We start from the raw sequence: 19771 nt of genomic DNA, 5'->3' as shown, positions 1-19771 counted from the left end.
GTGGTGTGTTAGTATAGTGGTGTGTTAGTATAGTGGTGTGTTAGTATAGTGGTGTGTTAGTATAGTGGTGTGTTAGTATAGTGGTGTGTTAGTATAGTGGTGTGTTAGTATAGTGGTGTGTTAGTATAGTGGTGTGTTAGTATAGTGGTGTGTTAGTATAGTGGTGTGTTAGTATAGTGGTGTGTTAGTATAGTGGTGTGTTAGTATAGTGGTGTGTTAGTATAGTGGTGTGTTAGTATAGTGGTGTGTTAGTGTAGTGGTGTGTTAGTATAGTGGTGTGTTAGTATAGTGGTGTGTTAGTATAGTGTAGTATAGTGGTGTGTTAGTATAGTGGTGTGTTAGTATAGTGGTGTGTTAGTATAGTGGTGTGTTAGTATAGTGGTGTGTTAGTATAGTGGTGTGTTAGTGTGTGTTAGTATAGTGGTGTGTTAGTATAGTGGTGTGTTAGTATAGTGGTGTGTTAGTGTAGTATAGTGGTGTGTTAGTATAATTGTGTAGTATAGTGGTGTGTTAGTATAGTGGTGTGTTAGTATAGTGGTGTGTTAGTATAGTGGTGTGTTAGTATAGTGGTGTGTTAGTGTAGTATAGTGGTGTGTTAGTATAGTGGTGTGTTAGTGTAGTATAGTGGTGTGTTAGTGTAGTATAGTGGTGTGTTAGTGTAGTATAGTGGTGTGTTAGTATAGTGGTGTGTTAGTATAGTATAGTGGTGTGTTAGTATAGTGGTGTGTTAGTGTAGTATAGTGGTGTGTTAGTATAGTATATAGTGGTGTGTTAGTATAGTGGTGTGTTAGTGTAGTGGTGTGTTAGTATAGTGGTGTGTTAGTATAGTGGTGTGTTAGTATAGTGGTGTGTTAGTGTAGTGGTGTGTTAGTGTAGTGGTGTGTTAGTGTAGTGGTGTGTTAGTGTAGTGGTGTGTTAGTATAGTGGTGTGTTAGTGTGTGTTAGTATAGTGGTGTGTTAGTATAGTGGTGTGTTAGTATAGTGGTGTGTTAGTGTAGTATAGTGGTGTGTTAGTATAGTGGTGTGTTAGTATAGTGGTGTGTTAGTATAGTGGTGTGTTAGTATAGTGGTGTGTTAGTATAGTGGTGTGTTAGTATAGTGGTGTGTTAGTATAGTGGTGTGTTAGTATAGTGGTGTGTTAGTATAGTGGTGTGTTAGTATAGTGGTGTGTTAGTGTATATAGTGGTGTGTTAGTATAGTGGTGTGTTAGTATAGTGGTGTGTTAGTATAGTGGTGTGTTAGTATAGTGGTGTGTTAGTGTGAGTATAGTGGTGTGTTAGTGTGGTGTGTTAGTATAGTGGTGTGTTATAGTGATGTGTTAGTATAGTGATGTGTTAGTATAGTGGTGTGTTAGTATAGTGGTGTGTTAGTATAGTGGTGTGTTAGTATAGTGGTGTGTTAGTATAGTGATGTGTTAGTATAGTGATGTGTTAGTATAGTGGTGTGTTAGTATAGTGGTGTGTTAGTATAGTGGTGTGTTAGTATAGTGGTGTGTTAGTATAGTGGTGTGTTAGTATAGTGGTGTGTTAGTATAGTGGTGTGTTAGTGTAGTGTAGTGGTGTGTTAGTATAGTGGTGTGTTAGTATAGTGGTGTGTTAGTATAGTGGTGTGTTAGTATAGTGGTGTGTTAGTATAGTGGTGTGTTAGTATAGTATAGTGTGTTTAGTATAGTGGTGTGTTAGTATAGTGGTGTGTTAGTGTAGTGGTGTGTTAGTATAGTGGTGTGTTAGTGTAGTGGTGTGTTAGTATAGTGGTGTGTTAGTATAGTGGTGTGTTAGTATAGTGGTGTGTTAGTATAGTGGTGTGTTAGTATAGTGGTGTGTTAGTATAGTGGTGTGTTAGTATAGTGGTGTGTTGTGTATAGTGGTGTGTTAGTATAGTGGTGTGTTAGTGTAGTATAGTGGTGTGTTAGTGTAGTGGTGTGTTAGTGTAGTATAGTGGTGTGTTAGTATAGTGGTGTGTTAGTATAGTGGTGTGTTAGTATAGTGGTGTGTTAGTATAGTGGTGTGTTAGTATAGTGGTGTGTTAGTATAGTGGTGTGTTAGTATAGTGGTGTGTTAGTATAGTGGTGTGTTAGTATAGTGGTGTGTTAGTATAGTGGTGTGTTAGTATAGTGGTGTGTTAGTATAGTGGTGTGTTAGTGTGGTGTGTTAGTATAGTGGTGTGTTAGTATAGTGGTGTGTTAGTATAGTGGTGTGTTAGTATAGTGGTGTGTGTTAGTATATTAGTATAGTGGTGTGTTAGTATAGTGGTGTGTTAGTATAGTGGTGTGTTAGTATAGTGGTGTGTTAGTATAGTGGTGTGTTAGTGTAGTGGTGTGTTAGTATAGTGGTGTGTTAGTGTAGTGGTGTGTTAGTATAGTGGTGTGTTAGTATAGTGGTGTGTTAGTATAGTGGTGTGTTAGTATAGTGGTGTGTTAGTATAGTGGTGTGTTAGTATAGTGGTGTGTTAGTATAGTGGTGTGTTAGTATAGTGGTGTGTTAGTATAGTGGTGTGTTAGTATAGTGGTGTGTTAGTATAGTGGTGTGTTAGTATAGTGGTGTGTTAGTATAGTGGTGTGTTGATTAGTATAGTGGTGTGTTAGTATAGTGGTGTGTTAGTATAGTGGTGTGTTAGTGTAGTGGTGTGTTAGTGTAGTGGTGTGTTATATAGTGGTGTGTTAGTATAGTGGTGTGTTAGTGTAGTATAGTGGTGTGTTAGTATAGTGGTGTGTTAGTATAGTGGTGTGTTAGTATAGTGGTGTGTTAGTATAGTGGTGTGTTAGTATAGTGGTGTGTTAGTGTAGTATAGTGGTGTGTTAGTATAGTGGTGTGTTAGTATAGTGGTGTGTTAGTATAGTGGTGTGTTAGTGTGTGTAGTGGTGTGTTAGTATAGTGGTGTGTTAGTATAGTGGTGTGTTAGTATAGTGGTGTGTTAGTATAGTAGTTAGTGTTGTGTTAGTATAGTGGTGTGTTAGTATAGTGGTGTGTTAGTGTAGTATAGTGGTGTGTTAGTGTAGTATAGTGGTGTGTTAGTGTAGTATAGTGGTGTGTTAGTATAGTGGTGTGTTAGTATAGTATAGTGGTGTGTTAGTATAGTGGTGTGTTAGTGTAGTATAGTGGTGTGTTAGTATAGTATAGTGGTGTGTTAGTATAGTGGTGTGTTAGTGTAGTGGTGTGTTAGTATAGTGGTGTGTTAGTATAGTGGTGTGTTAGTATAGTGGTGTGTTAGTGTAGTGGTGTGTTAGTGTAGTGGTGTGTTAGTGTAGTGGTGTGTTAGTGTAGTGGTGTGTTAGTATAGTGGTGTGTTAGTGTAGTATAGTGGTGTGTTAGTATAGTGGTGTGTTAGTATAGTGGTGTGTTAGTGTAGTATAGTGGTGTGTTAGTATAGTGGTGTGTTAGTATAGTGGTGTGTTAGTATAGTGGTGTGTTAGTATAGTGGTGTGTTAGTATAGTGGTGTGTTAGTATAGTGGTGTGTTAGTATAGTGGTGTGTTAGTATGGTGTGTTAGTATAGTGTGTTAGTATAGTGGTGTGTTAGTGTAGTATAGTGGTGTGTTAGTGTAGTGGTGTGTTAGTATAGTGTAGTGTGTTAGTATAGTGGTGTGTTAGTATAGTGGTGTGTTAGTGTGGTGTGTTAGTATAGTGGTGTGTTAGTGTAGTATAGGTGTGTTAGTATAGTGGTGTGTTAGTATAGTGGTGTGTTAGTATAGTGGTGTGTTAGTATAGTGGTGTGTTAGTATAGTGGTGTGTTGTATAGTATAGTGGTGTGTTAGTATAGTGATGTGTTAGTATAGTGATGTGTTAGTATAGTATAGTGTGTGTTAGTATAGTGGTGTGTTAGTATAGTGGTGTGTTAGTATAGTGGTGTGTTAGTATAGTGGTGTGTTAGTATAGTGGTGTGTTAGTATAGTGGTGTGTTAGTATAGTGGTGTGTTAGTGTAGTGGTGTGTTAGTATAGTGGTGTGTTAGTATAGTGGTGTGTTAGTATAGTGGTGTGTTAGTATAGTGGTGTGTTAGTATAGTGGTTTTAGTGTAGTATAGTGGTGTGTTAGTATAGTGGTGTGTTAGTATAGTGGTGTGTTAGTATAGTGGTGTGTTAGTATAGTGGTGTGTTAGTATAATAGTGGTGTGTTAGTATAGTGGTGTGTTAGTATAGTGGTGTGTTAGTATAGTGGTGTGTTAGTATAGTGGTGTGTTAGTATAGTGGTGTGTTAGTATAGTGGTGTGTTAGTATGTGTTAGTATAGTGTGTGTTGTGGTATAGTGGTGTGTTAGTGTAGTGGTGTGTTAGTATAGTGGTGTGTTAGTATAGTGGTGTGTTAGTGTGGTGTGTTAGTATAGTGGTGTGTTAGTGTGTATAGTGGTGTGTTAGTATAGTGGTGTGTTAGTATAGTGGTGTGTTAGTATAGTGGTGTGTTAGTATAGTGGTGTGTTAGTATAGTGGTGTGTTAGTATAGTGGTGTGTTAGTATAGTGGTGTGTTAGTATAGTGGTGTGTTAGTATAGTGGTGTGTTTAGTATAGTGGTGTGTTAGTATAGTGGTGTGTTAGTGTAGTGGTGTGTTAGTATAGTGGTGTGTTAGTATAGTGGTGTGTTAGTATAGTGGTGTGTTAGTATAGTGGTGTGTTAGTATAGTGGTGTGTTAGTATAGTGGTGTGTTAGTATAGTGGTGTGTTAGTATAGTGGTGTGTTAGTATAGTGGTGTGTTAGTGTAGTGGTGTGTTAGTATAGTGGTGTGTTAGTGTAGTGGTGTGTTAGTATAGTGGTGTGTTAGTATAGTGGTGTGTTAGTATAGTGGTGTGTTAGTATAGTGGTGTGTTAGTGTAGTATGTGTTAGTGTAGTGGTGTGTTAGTATAGTGGTGTGTTAGTATAGTGGTGTGTTAGTATAGTGGTGTGTTAGTGTGTATAGTGGTGTGTTAGTATAGTGGTGTGTTAGTATAGTGGTGTGTTAGTATAGTGGTGTGTTAGTATAGTGGTGTGTTAGTATAGTGGTGTGTTAGTATAGTGGTGTGTTAGTATAGTGGTGTGTTAGTGTAGTGGTGTGTTAGTATAGTGGTGTGTTAGTATAGTGGTGTGTTAGTGTAGTATAGTGGTGTGTTAGTATAGTGGTGTGTTAGTATAGTGGTGTGTTAGTATAGTGGTGTGTTAGTATAGTGGTGTGTTAGTATAGTGGTGTGTTAGTATAGTGGTGTGTTTAGTGTAGTGGTGTGTTAGTATAGTGGTGTGTTAGTATAGTGGTGTGTTAGTATAGTGGTGTGTTAGTATAGTGGTGTGTTAGTATAGTAGTGTGTTAGTGTAGTGGTGTGTTAGTATAGTGGTGTGTTAGTATAGTGGTGTGTTAGTATAGTGGTGTGTTAGTATAGTGGTGTGTTAGTGGTGTGTGTTAGTATAGTGGTGTGTTAGTATAGTGGTGTGTTAGTATAGTGGTGTGTTAGTATAGTGGTGTGTTAGTATAGTGGTGTGTTAGTATAGTGGTGTGTTAGTATAGTGGTGTGTTAGTATAGTGGTGTGTTAGTATAGTGGTGTGTTAGTGTAGTGGTGTGTTAGTATAGTGGTGTGTTAGTATAGTGGTGTGTTAGTATAGTGGTGTGTTAGTATATAGTGGTGTGTTAGTATAGTGGTGTGTTAGTATAGTGGTGTGTTAGTGTAGTGTTAGTGTGGTGTGTTAGTATAGTGGTGTGTTAGTATAGTGGTGTGTTAGTATAGTGGTGTGTTAGTATAGTGGTGTGTTAGTATAGTGGTGTGTTAGTATAGTGGTGTGTTAGTATAGTGGTGTGTTAGTATAGTGGTGTGTTAGTATAGTGGTGTGTTAGTATAGTGGTGTGTTAGTATAGTGGTGTGTTAGTATAGTATAGTGGTGTGTTAGTATAGTGGTGTGTTAGTATAGTGGTGTGTTAGTATAGTGGTGTGTTAGTATAGTGGTGTGTTAGTATAGTGGTGTGTTAGTATAGTGGTGTGTTAGTATAGTGGTGTGTTAGTATAGTGGTGTGTTAGTATAGTGGTGTGTTAGTATAGTGGTGTGTTAGTATAGTGGTGTGTTAGTATAGTGGTGTGTTAGTATAGTGGTGTGTTAGTATAGTGGTGTGTTAGTATAGTGGTGTGTTAGTATAGTGGTGTGTTAGTATAGTGGTGTGTTAGTATAGTGGTGTGTTGTATAGTGGTGTGTTAGTATAGTGGTGTGTTAGTATAGTGGTGTGTTAGTATAGTGGTGTGTTAGTGTAGTGGTGTGTTAGTATAGTGGTGTGTTAGTATAGTGGTGTGTTAGTATAGTGGTGTGTTAGTATAGTGGTGTGTTAGTATAGTGGTGTGTTAGTATAGTAGTGTGTTAGTATAGTGGTGTGTTAGTATAGTGGTGTGTTAGTATAGTGGTGTGTTAGTATAGTGGTGTGTTAGTATAGTGGTGTGTTAGTGTAGTGGTGTGTTAGTATAGTGATAGTGGTGTGTTAGTATAGTGGTGTGTTAGTATAGTGGTGTGTTAGTATAGTGGTGTGTTAGTATAGTGGTGTGTTAGTATAGTGGTGTGTTAGTATAGTGGTGTGTTAGTATAGTGGTGTGTTAGTATAGTGGTATAGTGTATGTGTTAGTGTTAATTATAGTGGTGTGTTAGTATAGTGGTGTGTTAGTATATAGTGGTGTGTTAGTGTAGTATAGTGGTGTGTTAGTATAGTGGTGTGTTAGTATAGTGGTGTGTTAGTATAGTGGTGTGTTAGTGTAGTATAGTGGTGTGTTAGTATAGTGGTGTGTTAGTATAGTGGTGTGTTAGTATAGTGGTGTGTTAGTATAGTGGTGTGTTAGTATAGTGGTGTGTTAGTGTAGTGGTGTGTTAGTATAGTGGTGTGTTAGTATAGTGGTGTGTTAGTATAGTGGTGTGTTAGTATATAGTGTGTGTTTAGTGTAGTGGTGTGTTAGTATAGTGGTGTGTTAGTATAGTGGTGTGTTAGTATAGTGGTGTGTTAGTATAGTGGTGTGTTAGTATAGTGGTGTGTTAGTATAGTGGTGTGTTAGTATAGTGGTGTGTTAGTATAGTGGTGTGTTAGTATAGTGGTGTGTTAGTATAGTGGTGTGTTAGTGTAGTGGTGTGTTAGTATAGTGGTGTGTTAGTATAGTGGTGTGTTAGTATAGTGGTGTGTTAGTATAGTGGTGTGTTAGTATAGTGGTGTGTTAGTATAGTGGTGTGTTAGTATAGTGGTGTGTTAGTGTAGTGGTGTGTTAGTATAGTGGTGTGTTAGTATAGTGGTGTGTTATAGTGGTGTGTTAGTATAGTGGTGTGTTAGTATAGTGGTGTGTTAGTATAGTGGTGTGTTAGTATAGTGGTGTGTTAGTATAGTGGTGTGTGTTAGTATAGTGGTGTGTTAGTATAGTGGTGTGTTAGTATAGTGGTGTGTTAGTATAGTATAGTGGTGTGTTAGTATAGTGGTGTGTTAGTATAGTGGTGTGTTATAGTGGTGTGTTAGTATAGTGGTGTGTTAGTATAGTGGTGTGTTAGTATAGTGGTGTGTTAGTGTAGTGGTGTGTTAGTATAGTGGTGTGTTAGTATAGTGGTGTGTTAGTATAGTGGTGTGTTAGTATAGTGGTGTGTTAGTATAGTGGTGTGTTAGTATAGTGGTGTGTTAGTATAGTGGTGTGTTAGTATAGTGGTGTGTTAGTATAGTGGTGTGTTAGTATAGTATAGTGGTGTGTTAGTATAGTGGTGTGTTAGTATAGTGGTGTGTTAGTATAGTGGTGTGTTAGTATAGTGGTGTGTTAGTATAGTGGTGTGTGTTGGTGTGTTAGTATAGTGGTGTGTTAGTATAGTGGTGTGTTAGTGTAGTGGTGTGTTAGTATAGTGGTGTGTTAGTATAGTGGTGTGTTAGTATAGTGGTGTGTTAGTATAGTGGTGTGTTAGTATAGTATAGTGGTGTGTTAGTATAATGGTGTGTTAGTATAGTGGTGTGTTAGTATAGTGGTGTGTTAGTATAGTGGTGGTTAGTTAATGGTGTGTTAGTATAATGGTGTGTTAGTATAGTGGTGTGTTAGTATAGTGGTGTGTTAGTATAATGGTGTGTTAGTATAGTGGTGTGTTAGTATAGTGGTGTGTTAGTATAGTATAGTGGTGTGTTAGTATAGTGGTGTGTTAGTATAGTGGTGTGTTAGTATAGTGGTAGTATAGTGGTGTGTTAGTATAGTGGTGTGTTAGTATAGTGGTGTGTTAGTATAGTGGTGTGTTAGTATAGTGGTGTGTTAGTGTAGTTATCCATTTAATAAACACAATGGAACAGCAACATTGACACATGGGTAAGGTGGCAGAGGCAGGAACAGTGGCATCTTGTGGCCAAAACCTGGTACTGTCACACTATTTCATGGTAAATAATGCAAGCGAATTCAAGGACTAATTTCTCTGAAGAGTTGAAAAAAAAGAAATCACAGGAAATACATTACAAAGGAAGAAGAAGCAATACTCAAAGCTGACCTCAATAGATGTTAGGTACTTGTATTTATTGAAGTTAGCTTAATTTCTCAAAAAATCACATTATATTTCAACAAAATAACGTTTCATGAATGATGATCTTATCTGTTTCTAAGTACAGAAATTATTTTAGAAAATGTTTCGATATTAGGTGTCAAAATCCTCTTTCTTCAGCTTTTTTTTCGTAGACTGACTCCGCTGCTTTGCGACCTTAATCCGCAGACAGGGTTTAGTAGCTTTCACAGGTCTAAACCAGGGCTGCAGTCCTAACAAGTTATTTTTCACCCCTCAGACCTTGCGCTAGACACTTTCCCTCAGGGGAATCCCTGTCGAGACCAGATGCAGTTTAATTGCCATTTTAAGATTGTCCCTGTTATTGTAGAGCACACCAGGGAGCTCCAGGGTGCACCTGTCGGGTACATCTACAGGTGAGCCCGACAGGTGCGCATTTTGATAAGGAAAAAGCATACTCCGGTTGCCAGAAGGTTAAGTCCGATGTTTCTAAACATGCAGGTGAACACCTCCGTACAATTTATAATCCACAAAGGGGTGTCAACTCTGATTTGTAATAACGTGTCGTTGTGTGGTAGACGGGATACTCTGTCTGTTCTTTCCTAGCCCACGTTTGCATCACTGTTGCTAGTTGTAACGTCGTTGTGTGGTAGACGGATACTCTGTCTGTTCTTTCCTAGCCCACGTTTGCATCACTGTGCTCTCGCTGTTGGATACGTTGTAGTAACGTCGTTGTGTGGTAGACGGGATACTCTGTCTGTTCTTTTCCTAGCCCACGTTTGCATCACTGTGCTCTCGCTGTTGGATACGTTGTAGTAACGTCGTTGTGTGGTAGACGGGGTACTCTGTCTGTTCTTTCCTAGCCCACGTTTGCATCACTGTGCTCTCGCTGTTGGATACGTTGTAGTAACGTCGTTGTGTGGTAGACGGGATACTCTGTCTGTTCTTTCCTAGCCCACGTTTGCATCACTGTGCTCTCGCTGTCGGTGTCAGATACCTCAATGAATACAGAGAGAGCTGTCTGCTATGTGTCACTAAAATCTGGCTAAAAGACATGATAGCAATGAACTGAAAATAGAAGGCTTGGGAACCCCAAGTAGAAGAGACAGAGATCCCGTAATCCCCAAAAAGCCACTAGAGGCCGTTTACATATTAATATGTAAGGATTTTACTGTACCGTCATTTTGCAGTGTGGAAGTCGTGTCTTTACCTCTTCAGATTTTCTACCTGCCGAGGGAGTTTGGACAAATATTTGTGACTCTGGTGTCGTGTCTTTGGCTATGCTGGATTACATGCTATTTTATAAAATCCTTTCTCTGTAATTAATATTACCTGATTGAGCTAATCATGTAAATGTAATTAACTAGAAAGTCGGGGAACCACAAAATAATATTTATAGAGCTGTTATCTTCCGAACAAACTAGGGACAATAAAATAAACTCTCTGAATAAACTCTTAAAGACCTAGTAGTATTTTACATCAATAGCAGTCAATATTAATCATCACCTTAATTCAGTCTCATCTGAAAGTTGTACATTCTTGGTTATCTTCACGAACCCTGGCTAACAAGTTGAATCAGCAATACAAAAATTGGGTTTAATTATGTATTACTAAATACCTAACTAATCACACAGACTTACATATACACAGAATGAATCATACCTTGATTACAAATTACATCATGAAGAAAAACTTCCCTAGCGGACGGAACAGATATGACAGCTGGTTACACAAAAGAAAAGGGGCTGGGTTTGAGTGAAAGAGAAGGAAGACTGAGGAACAAGGGGAGAAGCGATGTCTCTATCAGGCCGTAGGCAGCTACACTATCGTAAATACAGTATCTTATGCATTCTAAATTACCGCCCATTTGGAAAAGGAAAATGCAATAAATATTTACTCTGAGCTGCGCTTCAGTAGGTTGGTGGTAGATGGAAGGCCGTGTTGCCAAACCGAGTCCTTTGAAGAATGTCTCTGCTGGTAAATTGGATACGTTGTAGTAACGTAGTTGTGTGGTAGACGGGATACTCTGTCTGTTCTTTCCTAGCCCACGTTTGCAGCTGCTGTTGCTAACTCAACGGCTAGGAGCTATCACTTCTGTAGTGAATAAGAGTTTAAAGTTCATAACATTCTCAACCAAAGCTCACGCTGAGGTGGCTTCGTTCTGTAGTTATTATCTGAACCATTCTGACATCGGATCGTCATCCTAATGTATCCGGAACAGGAGGTTACATTTTCGTCAAGGCTTTATATAGTGGAGGGATAGAAGGGTATGTTTCATAGTTTTATAACCCATGTTCCTTCACAGGGGCGTGCCACTGATTGAGCTGAGCCCTAACCTTATGAAAACCCAAATCTCTCATTTGGAAGCTAAAATTACATTTCATCCTTTCACCAATAATTTTATATTCAAACATTTAAATTGAACAACAATTCCATGTGAATCCGATAACTACAATGTGTAGACTTTCCACTGTAGAGTTTGTCATCCTATCATTGATGAGAATGTCTCAGATGACAACCGAACTAACATCCTATTCATTAAGTACCAACGAAATATGGTTAATTTCCCCCCAGCTTCTGATGTTCCCAGAATCTCTATGTTAACCTGAAGGGTTTGCAAATGTCACATCAGTAGGGTAGAGAGAGGAAAAAGTGGGGAGAGGTATTTCTGATTGTCATAAACCTACCCCCAGGCCAACGTTATGACACTGGTATATATAAAGCCAACTGTAAAGCCAACTACAACAAGGCTGCTGACATCATCCATCATCTCATCGGGAGATTGTTGCGCCAAAACTCGTCCTCTGTGATTTTACCTGGTGATTTTACCTGCCTCCCAAATTATGAACAATATGTAACCTGCCACACTCGATATAAAAATAAAAAAAACTAGATATCTGTTATGGAGGTATATCGCATGGCTATAAAGCACCTCTTGGGGACTCAGATTATAAATTAATTTTGCTCTCACCTAGTATAATGCATGGCTACAAAGCTATCCAGGCTGTATCACAACCGGACGTGATTGGGAGTCCCACAGAGCGGCGCACAATTGGCCCAGCGTCGTCTGGGTTTGGCAGTGTAGGCCGTCATTGTAAATACGAATTTGTTGTTAACTGACTTGTCTAGTTATATGAAAAAAAATATATATATATATATATATATATATATATATATACAGTGGGGCAAAAAATAGTATTTAGTCAGCCACCAATTGTGCAAGTTCTCCCACTTGTTTGTAGGTGACCAAATACTTATTTTCCACCATAATTTGCAAACAAATTCATTAAAAATCCTACAATGTGATTTTCTGGATTTTTGTTTCTTATTTTGTCTGTCATAGTTGAAGTGTACCTATGATAAAAATTACAGGCCTCTCTCATCTTTTTTAAGTGGGAGAACTTGCACAATTGGTGGCTGACTAAATACTTCTTTGCCCCACTGTATATTAAAGCTCATGTGCAGCTGACAATTATCACCTCGCTATTTGAGATGCACTAATCAGGATGTACCTCGTGTTAGGTCGTAGGCTGAAAACGGTTCATTTTTCAATGAGGTCAATTACATGTAGAGAGAGAGAGCTCCCTTTGGTGTTGGTTGGATTTGAGGCTCTCTCTGCTAATGTCAGCTAGCATTGTGCTGTAAGGAGAATGGTTGTGTAATATAGAGTATATGAACAGTGCTACCCAGAAGGAAGCTACGTAAAATATTTTTTTAAATCAGAGAAACCTTATATAAAAGTTGGTGAGGGAACAAATGGACATGTTGAAAGGCTGCTTTTGACCACATGGGAGGAATTCTGGGAAAACAAATGGACATGTTGAAAGGCTGCTTTTGACCACATGGGAGGAATTCTGGGAAAACATGGAGGAATTGAACTATAAAGACACTAAACGTTTTCCTAATGCAAAAACCCTGGATAACTAAGAACATTCAGAGACTTGTCCCGAAGCCACTCCTGCTCTGTGCTTGGTGCAGTAACAGTCCTGAACATAGTCTACAGTCCATGGTGGCAGTAACAGTCCTGAACCTAGCTTACAGTCCATGGTGGCATCAACAGTCCTGAACCTAGCTTACTACAGTCCATGGTGGCATCAACAGTCCTGAACATAGTCTACAGTCCATGGTGGCATCAACAGTCCTGAACATAGTCTACAGTCCATGGTGGCAGTAACAGTCCTGAACATAGTCTACAGTCCACCATAGTCCTTATCTTCAATGTCCTTTTCCTCCAATTAAAGTAAATGTTCTATTCAGTTCAGTCCCACAATCCATTAAGAAATCTAATTAATCCAGCCTTGTATGTGTATCTGTAGTCTTCGATACCACTTATCGAAAGGAAAAATTGTCCGCATAGAAAAAGCCAAAATATTTTATCTGCGCCGGTCGGACTATAGTGTGCATTGTTTGAAACTCAGTGGTAAATTAAAATCTCCCTACCATCATATGTAAGCCAATATGATACCAATGTTGATTAAAAAATTTGCAAATCAACAATGTTTCGAGGACGCATGACTCGACCTTGGCCTCTCCCGTTTGTTGGGGAGTTACAGCGACGAGACGATCGTAATTGGATCGCAATTGGATTGGTGAGAAAATAATCGGGTTAAAATGTAATATATAAAATAAAATAATAAAAATGGCTGATTCTAACAGGACCAAAAGAAGACGTCTAAGAGACACTGGTGTAGGTACCCTTAGTGGGAAGTGGACGTCAACAACTAAACAACTGGAGGGGGGTCTGGGGGAACTCTCCCGGATTTGGGGGGAACTCCTTTCTGAATGCTCACTCAGCCAACTAATTCAGTACTTTCAGTCTCTTACAGGAACTGGTACGTGCCTAATGTAAAGCAGCTGTTGATTTTAACCCCCTTCCCCTCTTTAAAAGGAGAAACCATATGTTTTACATAAATGTAATAGCCAGGAGGCGATTACATTTACATTTAAGTCATTTAGCAGACACTCTTATCCATCTCCCGATAGCGATGGAACTTAAGCTTACGGATGTTTTAACGATGCATAGTTTCTATAACAGCCAAAGAACACACACGCGTTTCCCAACATGTTAGAACATGTGTCATCACCTTTAAACTGTGACGATGTGGATTCTAGAACGTCACCTTTAAACTGTGAAGATGTGGATTCTAGAACGTCACCTTTAAACTGTGAAGATGTGGATTCTAGAACGTCACCTTTAAACTGTGAAGATGTGGATTCTAGAACGCTGATCGGATCGAAAGAAAGGCAGCCTTGCTCTCGGATGAGCGTTCTCCATTCAAATCTTGCCTTAAGCTTAGATACCGAGGAAGGATCAGCTCCTAGAAATAAATGATCACCCCCATTGCTGCAAATATTGAGTCGGCTTTTTCTAATGCTTAGGACACATGTTGTTAGACCTACACATCATGAAATTAGACAGTAGCCTACAATGAGCAAAATAGAACTAATTGATTGAACATGAAAATGATTTCAATATGATTTAAATAAACTGGTCAAAAAAATAAAGGGAACACTTAAACAACACAATGTAACTCCAAGTCAATCACACTTCTGTGAAATCAAACTGTCCACTTAGGAAGCAACACTGATTGACAATAAATTTCACATGCTGTTGTGCAAATGGAATAGACAACAGGTGGAAATTATAGGCCATTAGCAAGACACCCCCAATAAAGGAGTGGTTCTGCAGGTGGGGACCACAGACCACTTCTCAGTTCCTATGCTTCCTGGCTGATGTTTTGGTCACTTTTGAATGCTGGCGGTGCTTTCACTCTAGTGGTAGCATGAGACGGAGTCTACAACCCACACAAGTGGCTCAGGTAGTGTAGCTCATCCAGGATGGCACATCATTGCGAGCTGTGGCAAGAAGGTTTGCTGTGTCTGTCAGCGTAGTGTCCAGAGCATGGAGGCGCTACCAGGAGACCGGCCAGTACATCAGAAGACGTGGAGGAGGCCGTAGGAGGGCAACAACCCAGGAGCAGGACTGCTACCTCCGCCTTTGTGCAAGGAGGAGCAGGAGGAGCACTGCCAGAGCCCTGCAAAATGACCTCCACAGGCCACAAATGTGCATGTATCTGCTCAAACGGTCAGAAACAGACTCCATGACGGTGGTATGAGGGCCCGACGTCCACAGGTGGGGGTTGTGCTTACAGCCCAACACCGTGCAGGACGTTTTTCATTTGCCAGAGAACACCAAGATTGGCAAATTCGCCACTGGTGCCCTGTGCTCTTCACAGATGAAAGCAGGTTCACACTGAGCACATGTGACAGACGTGACAGTCTGGAGACACCGTGGAGAACGTTCTGCTGCCTGCAACATCCTCCAGCATGACCGGTTTGGCGGTGGGTCAGTCATGGTGTGGGGTGGCATTTCTTTGGGGGGCCGCACAGCCCTCCATGTGCGCGCCAGAGGTAGCCTGACTGCCATTAGGTACCTCAGACCCCTTGTGAGACCATATGCTGGTGCGGTTGGCCCTGGGTTCCTCCTAATGCAAGACAATGCTAGACCTTATGTGGCTGGAGTGTGTCAGCAGTTCCTGCAAGAGGAAGGCATTGATGCTATGGACTGGCCCGCTCTTTCCCCAGACCTGAATACAATTGGGCACATCTGGGACATCATGTCTCGCTCCATCCACCAACTGTCCAGGAGTTGGCGGATGCTTTAGTCCAGGTTTGGGAGGAGATCCCTCAGGAGACCATCCGCATCTCATCAGGAGCATGCCCAGGCGTTGTAGGGAGGTCATACAGGCACGTGGAGGCCACACACACTACTGAGCCTCATTTTGACTTGTTTTAAGGACATTACACCAAATCAAATCAAATCAAATCAAATTTATTTATATAGCCCTTCGTACATCAGCTGATATCTCAAAGTGCTGTACAGAAACCCAGCCTAAAACCCCAAACAGCAAGCAATGCAGGTGTAGAAGCATCCAAAGTTGGATCAGCCTGTAGTGTGGTTTTCCACTTTAATTTTGAGTGCGACTCCAAATCCAGACCTCCATGGGTTGATACATTTGATTTCCATTGATAATGTTTGTGTGATTTTGTTGTCAGCACATTCAACTATGTAAAGAAAAAAGTATTTAATAAGAATATTTCATTCATTCAGATCTAGGATGTGTTATTTTAGTGTTCCCTTTATTTATTTTTTGAGCAGTGTATATATGCCTATGTACGTATTTATCTTTCGATAAAGTATCTTTTTACCCTTTGCTTGTTTATAAGACAACTTTATATTGTAGTCAACTTCATTTCTGGAGTAATCGGAGGTCACAGAGAGACCGCTTGATTTTATGTGTAGCGGAGGTCTTCAGTGGATAAAGTGCTCAGGCAGAAGGCACAATTAGCGGTTCTACGAGTGGTTTGAGGAAGTCGCTTAAATAACGATCGTTTTCAAACTTTAGTAACTATGTTTTTTTGAAACAGCTCTGAGATTTAATGATGTGTCCACGGAGGTTCTAACCTCTTAGCCTTTTGGATGTTTTGGGGAAACTGGGTTCTGGACAATACATTATGTGAGACAAACAAAAATATATAATATAATATAAATAAATAAATATAAATATAAATAAATATAAAACATTTTCATCATTTGGTACAATCACCTTCCGGTGTAAAACCTTGGAAATTAAAAACAAAAAAACTATGTTTTAATTAAGAAGTGAGCGTTGGTCTTAAGCCGAAAAGAAAGGAAATTCAAAATGAGTTTAAGGGTTGGAGGGTTGGAGGGTTAGGGTTGGAGGGTTTAAGTGTTTAAAAAGGTTGGAGGGTTTAAGGATTGGAGGGTTTAATGGATGGATGGTTTGAGGTTGTTGGAGGTTTAAGTTGGAGGGTGGAGTTGGAAGGTTTAAGGGTTGGAGGGTTGGAGGGTTGGAAGGTTTAAGGGTTGGAGGGTTGGAGGGTTGGAAGGTTTATGGTTTAAGGGTTGGAGGGTTGGAGGGTTGGAGGGTTTAAGGGTTGGAGGGTTGGAGGGTTGGAAGGTTTAAGGGTTGGAGGGTTGGAGGGTTGGAAAGGTTTAGGGTTGGAAGGGTTGGAGGGTTGGAGGGTTTAAGGGGTTGGAGGGTTGGAGGGGTTGGAAGGTTTAAGGGTTGGAGGGTTGGAAGGTTTAGGATTGGAAGGAGTTGGAGGGTTTAGGTTTAGGGTTGGAGGGTTTAAGGGTTTAAGGGTTGGAGGGTTAAGGGTTGGAGGGTTTTAAGGGTTGCAGGGATGGAGGGTTGGAGGGTTTAAGGGTTTTTAAGGGTTGGAGGGATGGAGGGTTGGAAGTTTAAGGGTTGGAGGGTTTAAGGGTTGCAGGGATGGAGGGTTTTAAGGGTTTGAGGGTTGGAGGGTTTTAGGGTTGGAGGGTTTAGGGTTGCAGGGTTGGAGGATGGAGGGTTTAAGGGTTTAAGGGTTGGAGGGTTGGAGGGTTGGATGGTTTAAGGGTTGGAGGGTTGGAGGAGTTGGAAGGGTTGAAGGAGTTGGATTGTTTAAGGGTTGGAGGGTTTTTAGGGTTGGAAAGGTTGGAGGTTTTATGGGTTGGTGGGTTAAGGGTTGGTGGGTTAAGTGTTGGAGGGTTGAAGGGTTGGATGGTTTAAGGGTTGGAGGGTTTAAGGGTTGGATGGTTTAAGGGTTGGAGGGTTAGGTTAAGGGTTCAAGTGTTTAAAAAGGTTGGATGGTTTAAGGATTGGAGGGTTTAATGGATGGAGTGTTTGAGGGATGGAGGGTTTGAAGGTTGGAGGGTTGGTGGGTTAGGGTTGGTGGGTTAGGGTTGGTGAGTTGGACGTTTAAGGGTTTTTACTCAGTGATGTATCTGTCCCCATTATGATGCATGTGCAGCGCCATTAAGGCCATCTCCATTTCGAAGTAGGCCATTTCTTCCACTACTTCTATGAGTAGGTTGCATACAGTCACCTGGAGGTTTTGTACTGGTGATTTACTGTTATGGATTTCATCTACAGCTATGGGATGTTTTGCTCAGGAGTATAATTCATTGGCTGATTCTTCCTGATAACCTGGATGGAATTGTTTGATTCTTCTTTAACCCGAGAAGGAAGTCCCACCCAGTTCCTAAGTCCTCAATGTCCATGCCAAAACAGGTCATCTTTATCTCTATAGGGTATCCGTAGTAACTGTCTGTGTTTCAGGACGTGTGTCCATGAGGTCCATGTGGCTATGGCATGATGTTGTTGTTGTTGTTGACATGCAATGTGTTGTTTTTGTTGACAGGATGTTGTTTTTGTTGTTGTTAACAGGACGTGTGTTGATGCTGTTGTTGTTGACAGAACGTGTGTTAATGTTGTTGTTGTTTACAGGGCAAGTGTTGATGTTGTTGTTGTTGACAGGACGTGTGTTGTTGTTGTTGACGGGACATGTGTTGTTGTTGCTGTTGACAGGACGTGTGTTGTTGTTGTTAACAGGACGTGTGTTGATGCTGTTGTTGTTGACAGGATGTGTGTTGATGTTGTTGTTGACAGGATGTGTGTTGTTGTTGTTGACAAGGAGTGTTTGATATTTGTTGTCCTTGACAGAACGTGTGTTGATGTTGTTGTTGTTGACAGGGCGTGTGTTGTTGTTGTTGACAGGACGTGTGTTGATGTTGTTGTTGTTGACAAGGAGTGTGTTGATGTTGTTGTTGTTGACTGGGCGTGTGTTGATGTTGTTGTTGTTGACAGGACGTGTGTTGTTACAGTTGACAGGGCGTGTGTTGATGTTGTTGTTGTTGACTGGCGTGTGTTGATGTTGTTGTTGTTGACAGGGCGTGTGTTGATGTTGTTGTTGTTGACAAGTGTGTTGATGTTGTTGTTGTTGACAGGACGTGTGTTATTGTTGTTGACAGGACGTGTGTTGTTGTTGACAGGACATATGTTGTTGTTGTTGACAGGGCGTGTGTTGTTGACAGGGCGTGTGTTGTTGACAGGACGTGTGTTGTTGACAGGACGTGTGTTGTTGTTGACAGGGCGTGTGTTGTTGACAGGGCGTGTGTTGTTGTTGACAGGGCGTGTGTTGTTGACAGGGCGTGTGTTGTTGTTGACAGGACGTGTGTTGTTGTTGACAGGACGTGTGTTGTTGACAGGACATGTGTTGTTGTTGACAGGACGTGTGTTGTTGACAGGACATGTGTTGTGTTGACAGGACGTGTGTTGTTGACAGGAGCGTGTGTTGTTGTTGACAGGGCGTGTGTTGTTGTTGACAGGAATGTGTTTATGTTGTTGTTGACAGGAATGTGTTTATGTTGTTGTTGACAGGAATGTGTTTATGTTGTTGTTGACAGGACGTGTGCCCATGAGGTCGTTGCTGTTGGTGCTTCTGCTGATTGGCGTCCAGGCTGTACTGAACATGGGAGGTGTCCTGGGCCCGGTGGCAACCAGCCACAGCGCAGAACACCACACAGTAGCCAATGGCAGAGCAAAACAGCAGCGGGAGCGGCCCGCCTCTCAGTGTCACCTCAGCAGGAGCAGCAGACTCAGCAGAGACCCAGCCGGACCAGACAGGCCCACAGGCCAGCCTCTCTACCCCAGGGCAGGATCTCTTCCCTGGGCCACTCTGAGACAGGCTCCCCCTCTACCTCCTCCATCCCGGAGGTGGACACCAAACTGTTCGGCAAGCGGCTCTACCACTCCTCACCGCGCGTCGTCTTCAGTGACGTACCCCCCTCTCACCACGGCCTGGGGGGGGAGACGGGGGAAGAGGAGGGAGAGGAGGAAGTGGGGAGGGTGACGGGTGGGGGAGTGAGGGTGAGGCGGAAGGCGGGGGGGCAGCCCATGCACAGGGGGGAGTACTCCGTGTGCGACAGCATCAGCGTGTGGTTGGGGAACCTGACCAAGGCCACAGACATCGCCGGCAACGAGGTGGAGGTTCTGCCAGAGGTGAAGATAGACAACGTTCGCAAGAGACAGTTCTTCTACGAGACCACCTGCCGTGTGGCCACACCCCCGGGGGCGAGGGCCAAATCAGGGTGCCGCGGCATCGACAGCCCCGTCACACTGGAACTCGTACTGCACCAGCACGCACCGTACGTGCTCGCTCACCAAGTCAAGGCAGATGGCGTGGAGGCTGATACGCATCAGCGCGCGCGTGTGTGCGTCCTCAGCCGCAAGTCCTGGAGGCATTGACCTTAACCCCTGGGACTATGGACCCTGAACCACACACCATCATCACTGACCTTTAACCCCTGGGACTATGGACCATGGACCATGAACCCTGAACCACACACAGTACACACACCATCATCACTGACCTTTAACCCCCTGGGAATATGGACCATGGACCATGGACCTGAACCACACACCATCATCACTGACCTTTAACCCTGGGAATATGGACCATGAACCTGAACCACACACCATCATCACT

At 41.6% G+C, this 19771-nt stretch overlaps 1 protein-coding gene across 1 annotated transcript in view; it reads left to right on the top strand.

Moving 5' to 3' along the window:
* ngfa (nerve growth factor a (beta polypeptide)) overlaps nucleotides 1-19530 on the top strand; it is a 58370-nt gene extending 38840 nt beyond the window's left edge. Inside the window, 4 exon segments of the mRNA XM_065020063.1 lie at nucleotides 18690-18838; nucleotides 18841-19395; nucleotides 19397-19490; nucleotides 19493-19530. Coding sequence (XP_064876135.1) covers nucleotides 18701-18838; nucleotides 18841-19395; nucleotides 19397-19490; nucleotides 19493-19530 — 825 coding nt within the window. The 5' untranslated portion in view covers nucleotides 18690-18700.
* The last annotated feature ends 241 nt before the right edge of the window (nucleotides 19531-19771 follow it).

Source organism: Oncorhynchus nerka, linkage group LG7, assembly GCF_034236695.1.
Source record: "Oncorhynchus nerka isolate Pitt River linkage group LG7, Oner_Uvic_2.0, whole genome shotgun sequence".
In the NCBI taxonomy this organism is placed as follows: domain Eukaryota; kingdom Metazoa; phylum Chordata; class Actinopteri; order Salmoniformes; family Salmonidae; genus Oncorhynchus; species Oncorhynchus nerka.
Note: the sequence above shows the minus strand (reverse complement) of the source record. Positions and strands in the feature narration are given on the sequence as shown.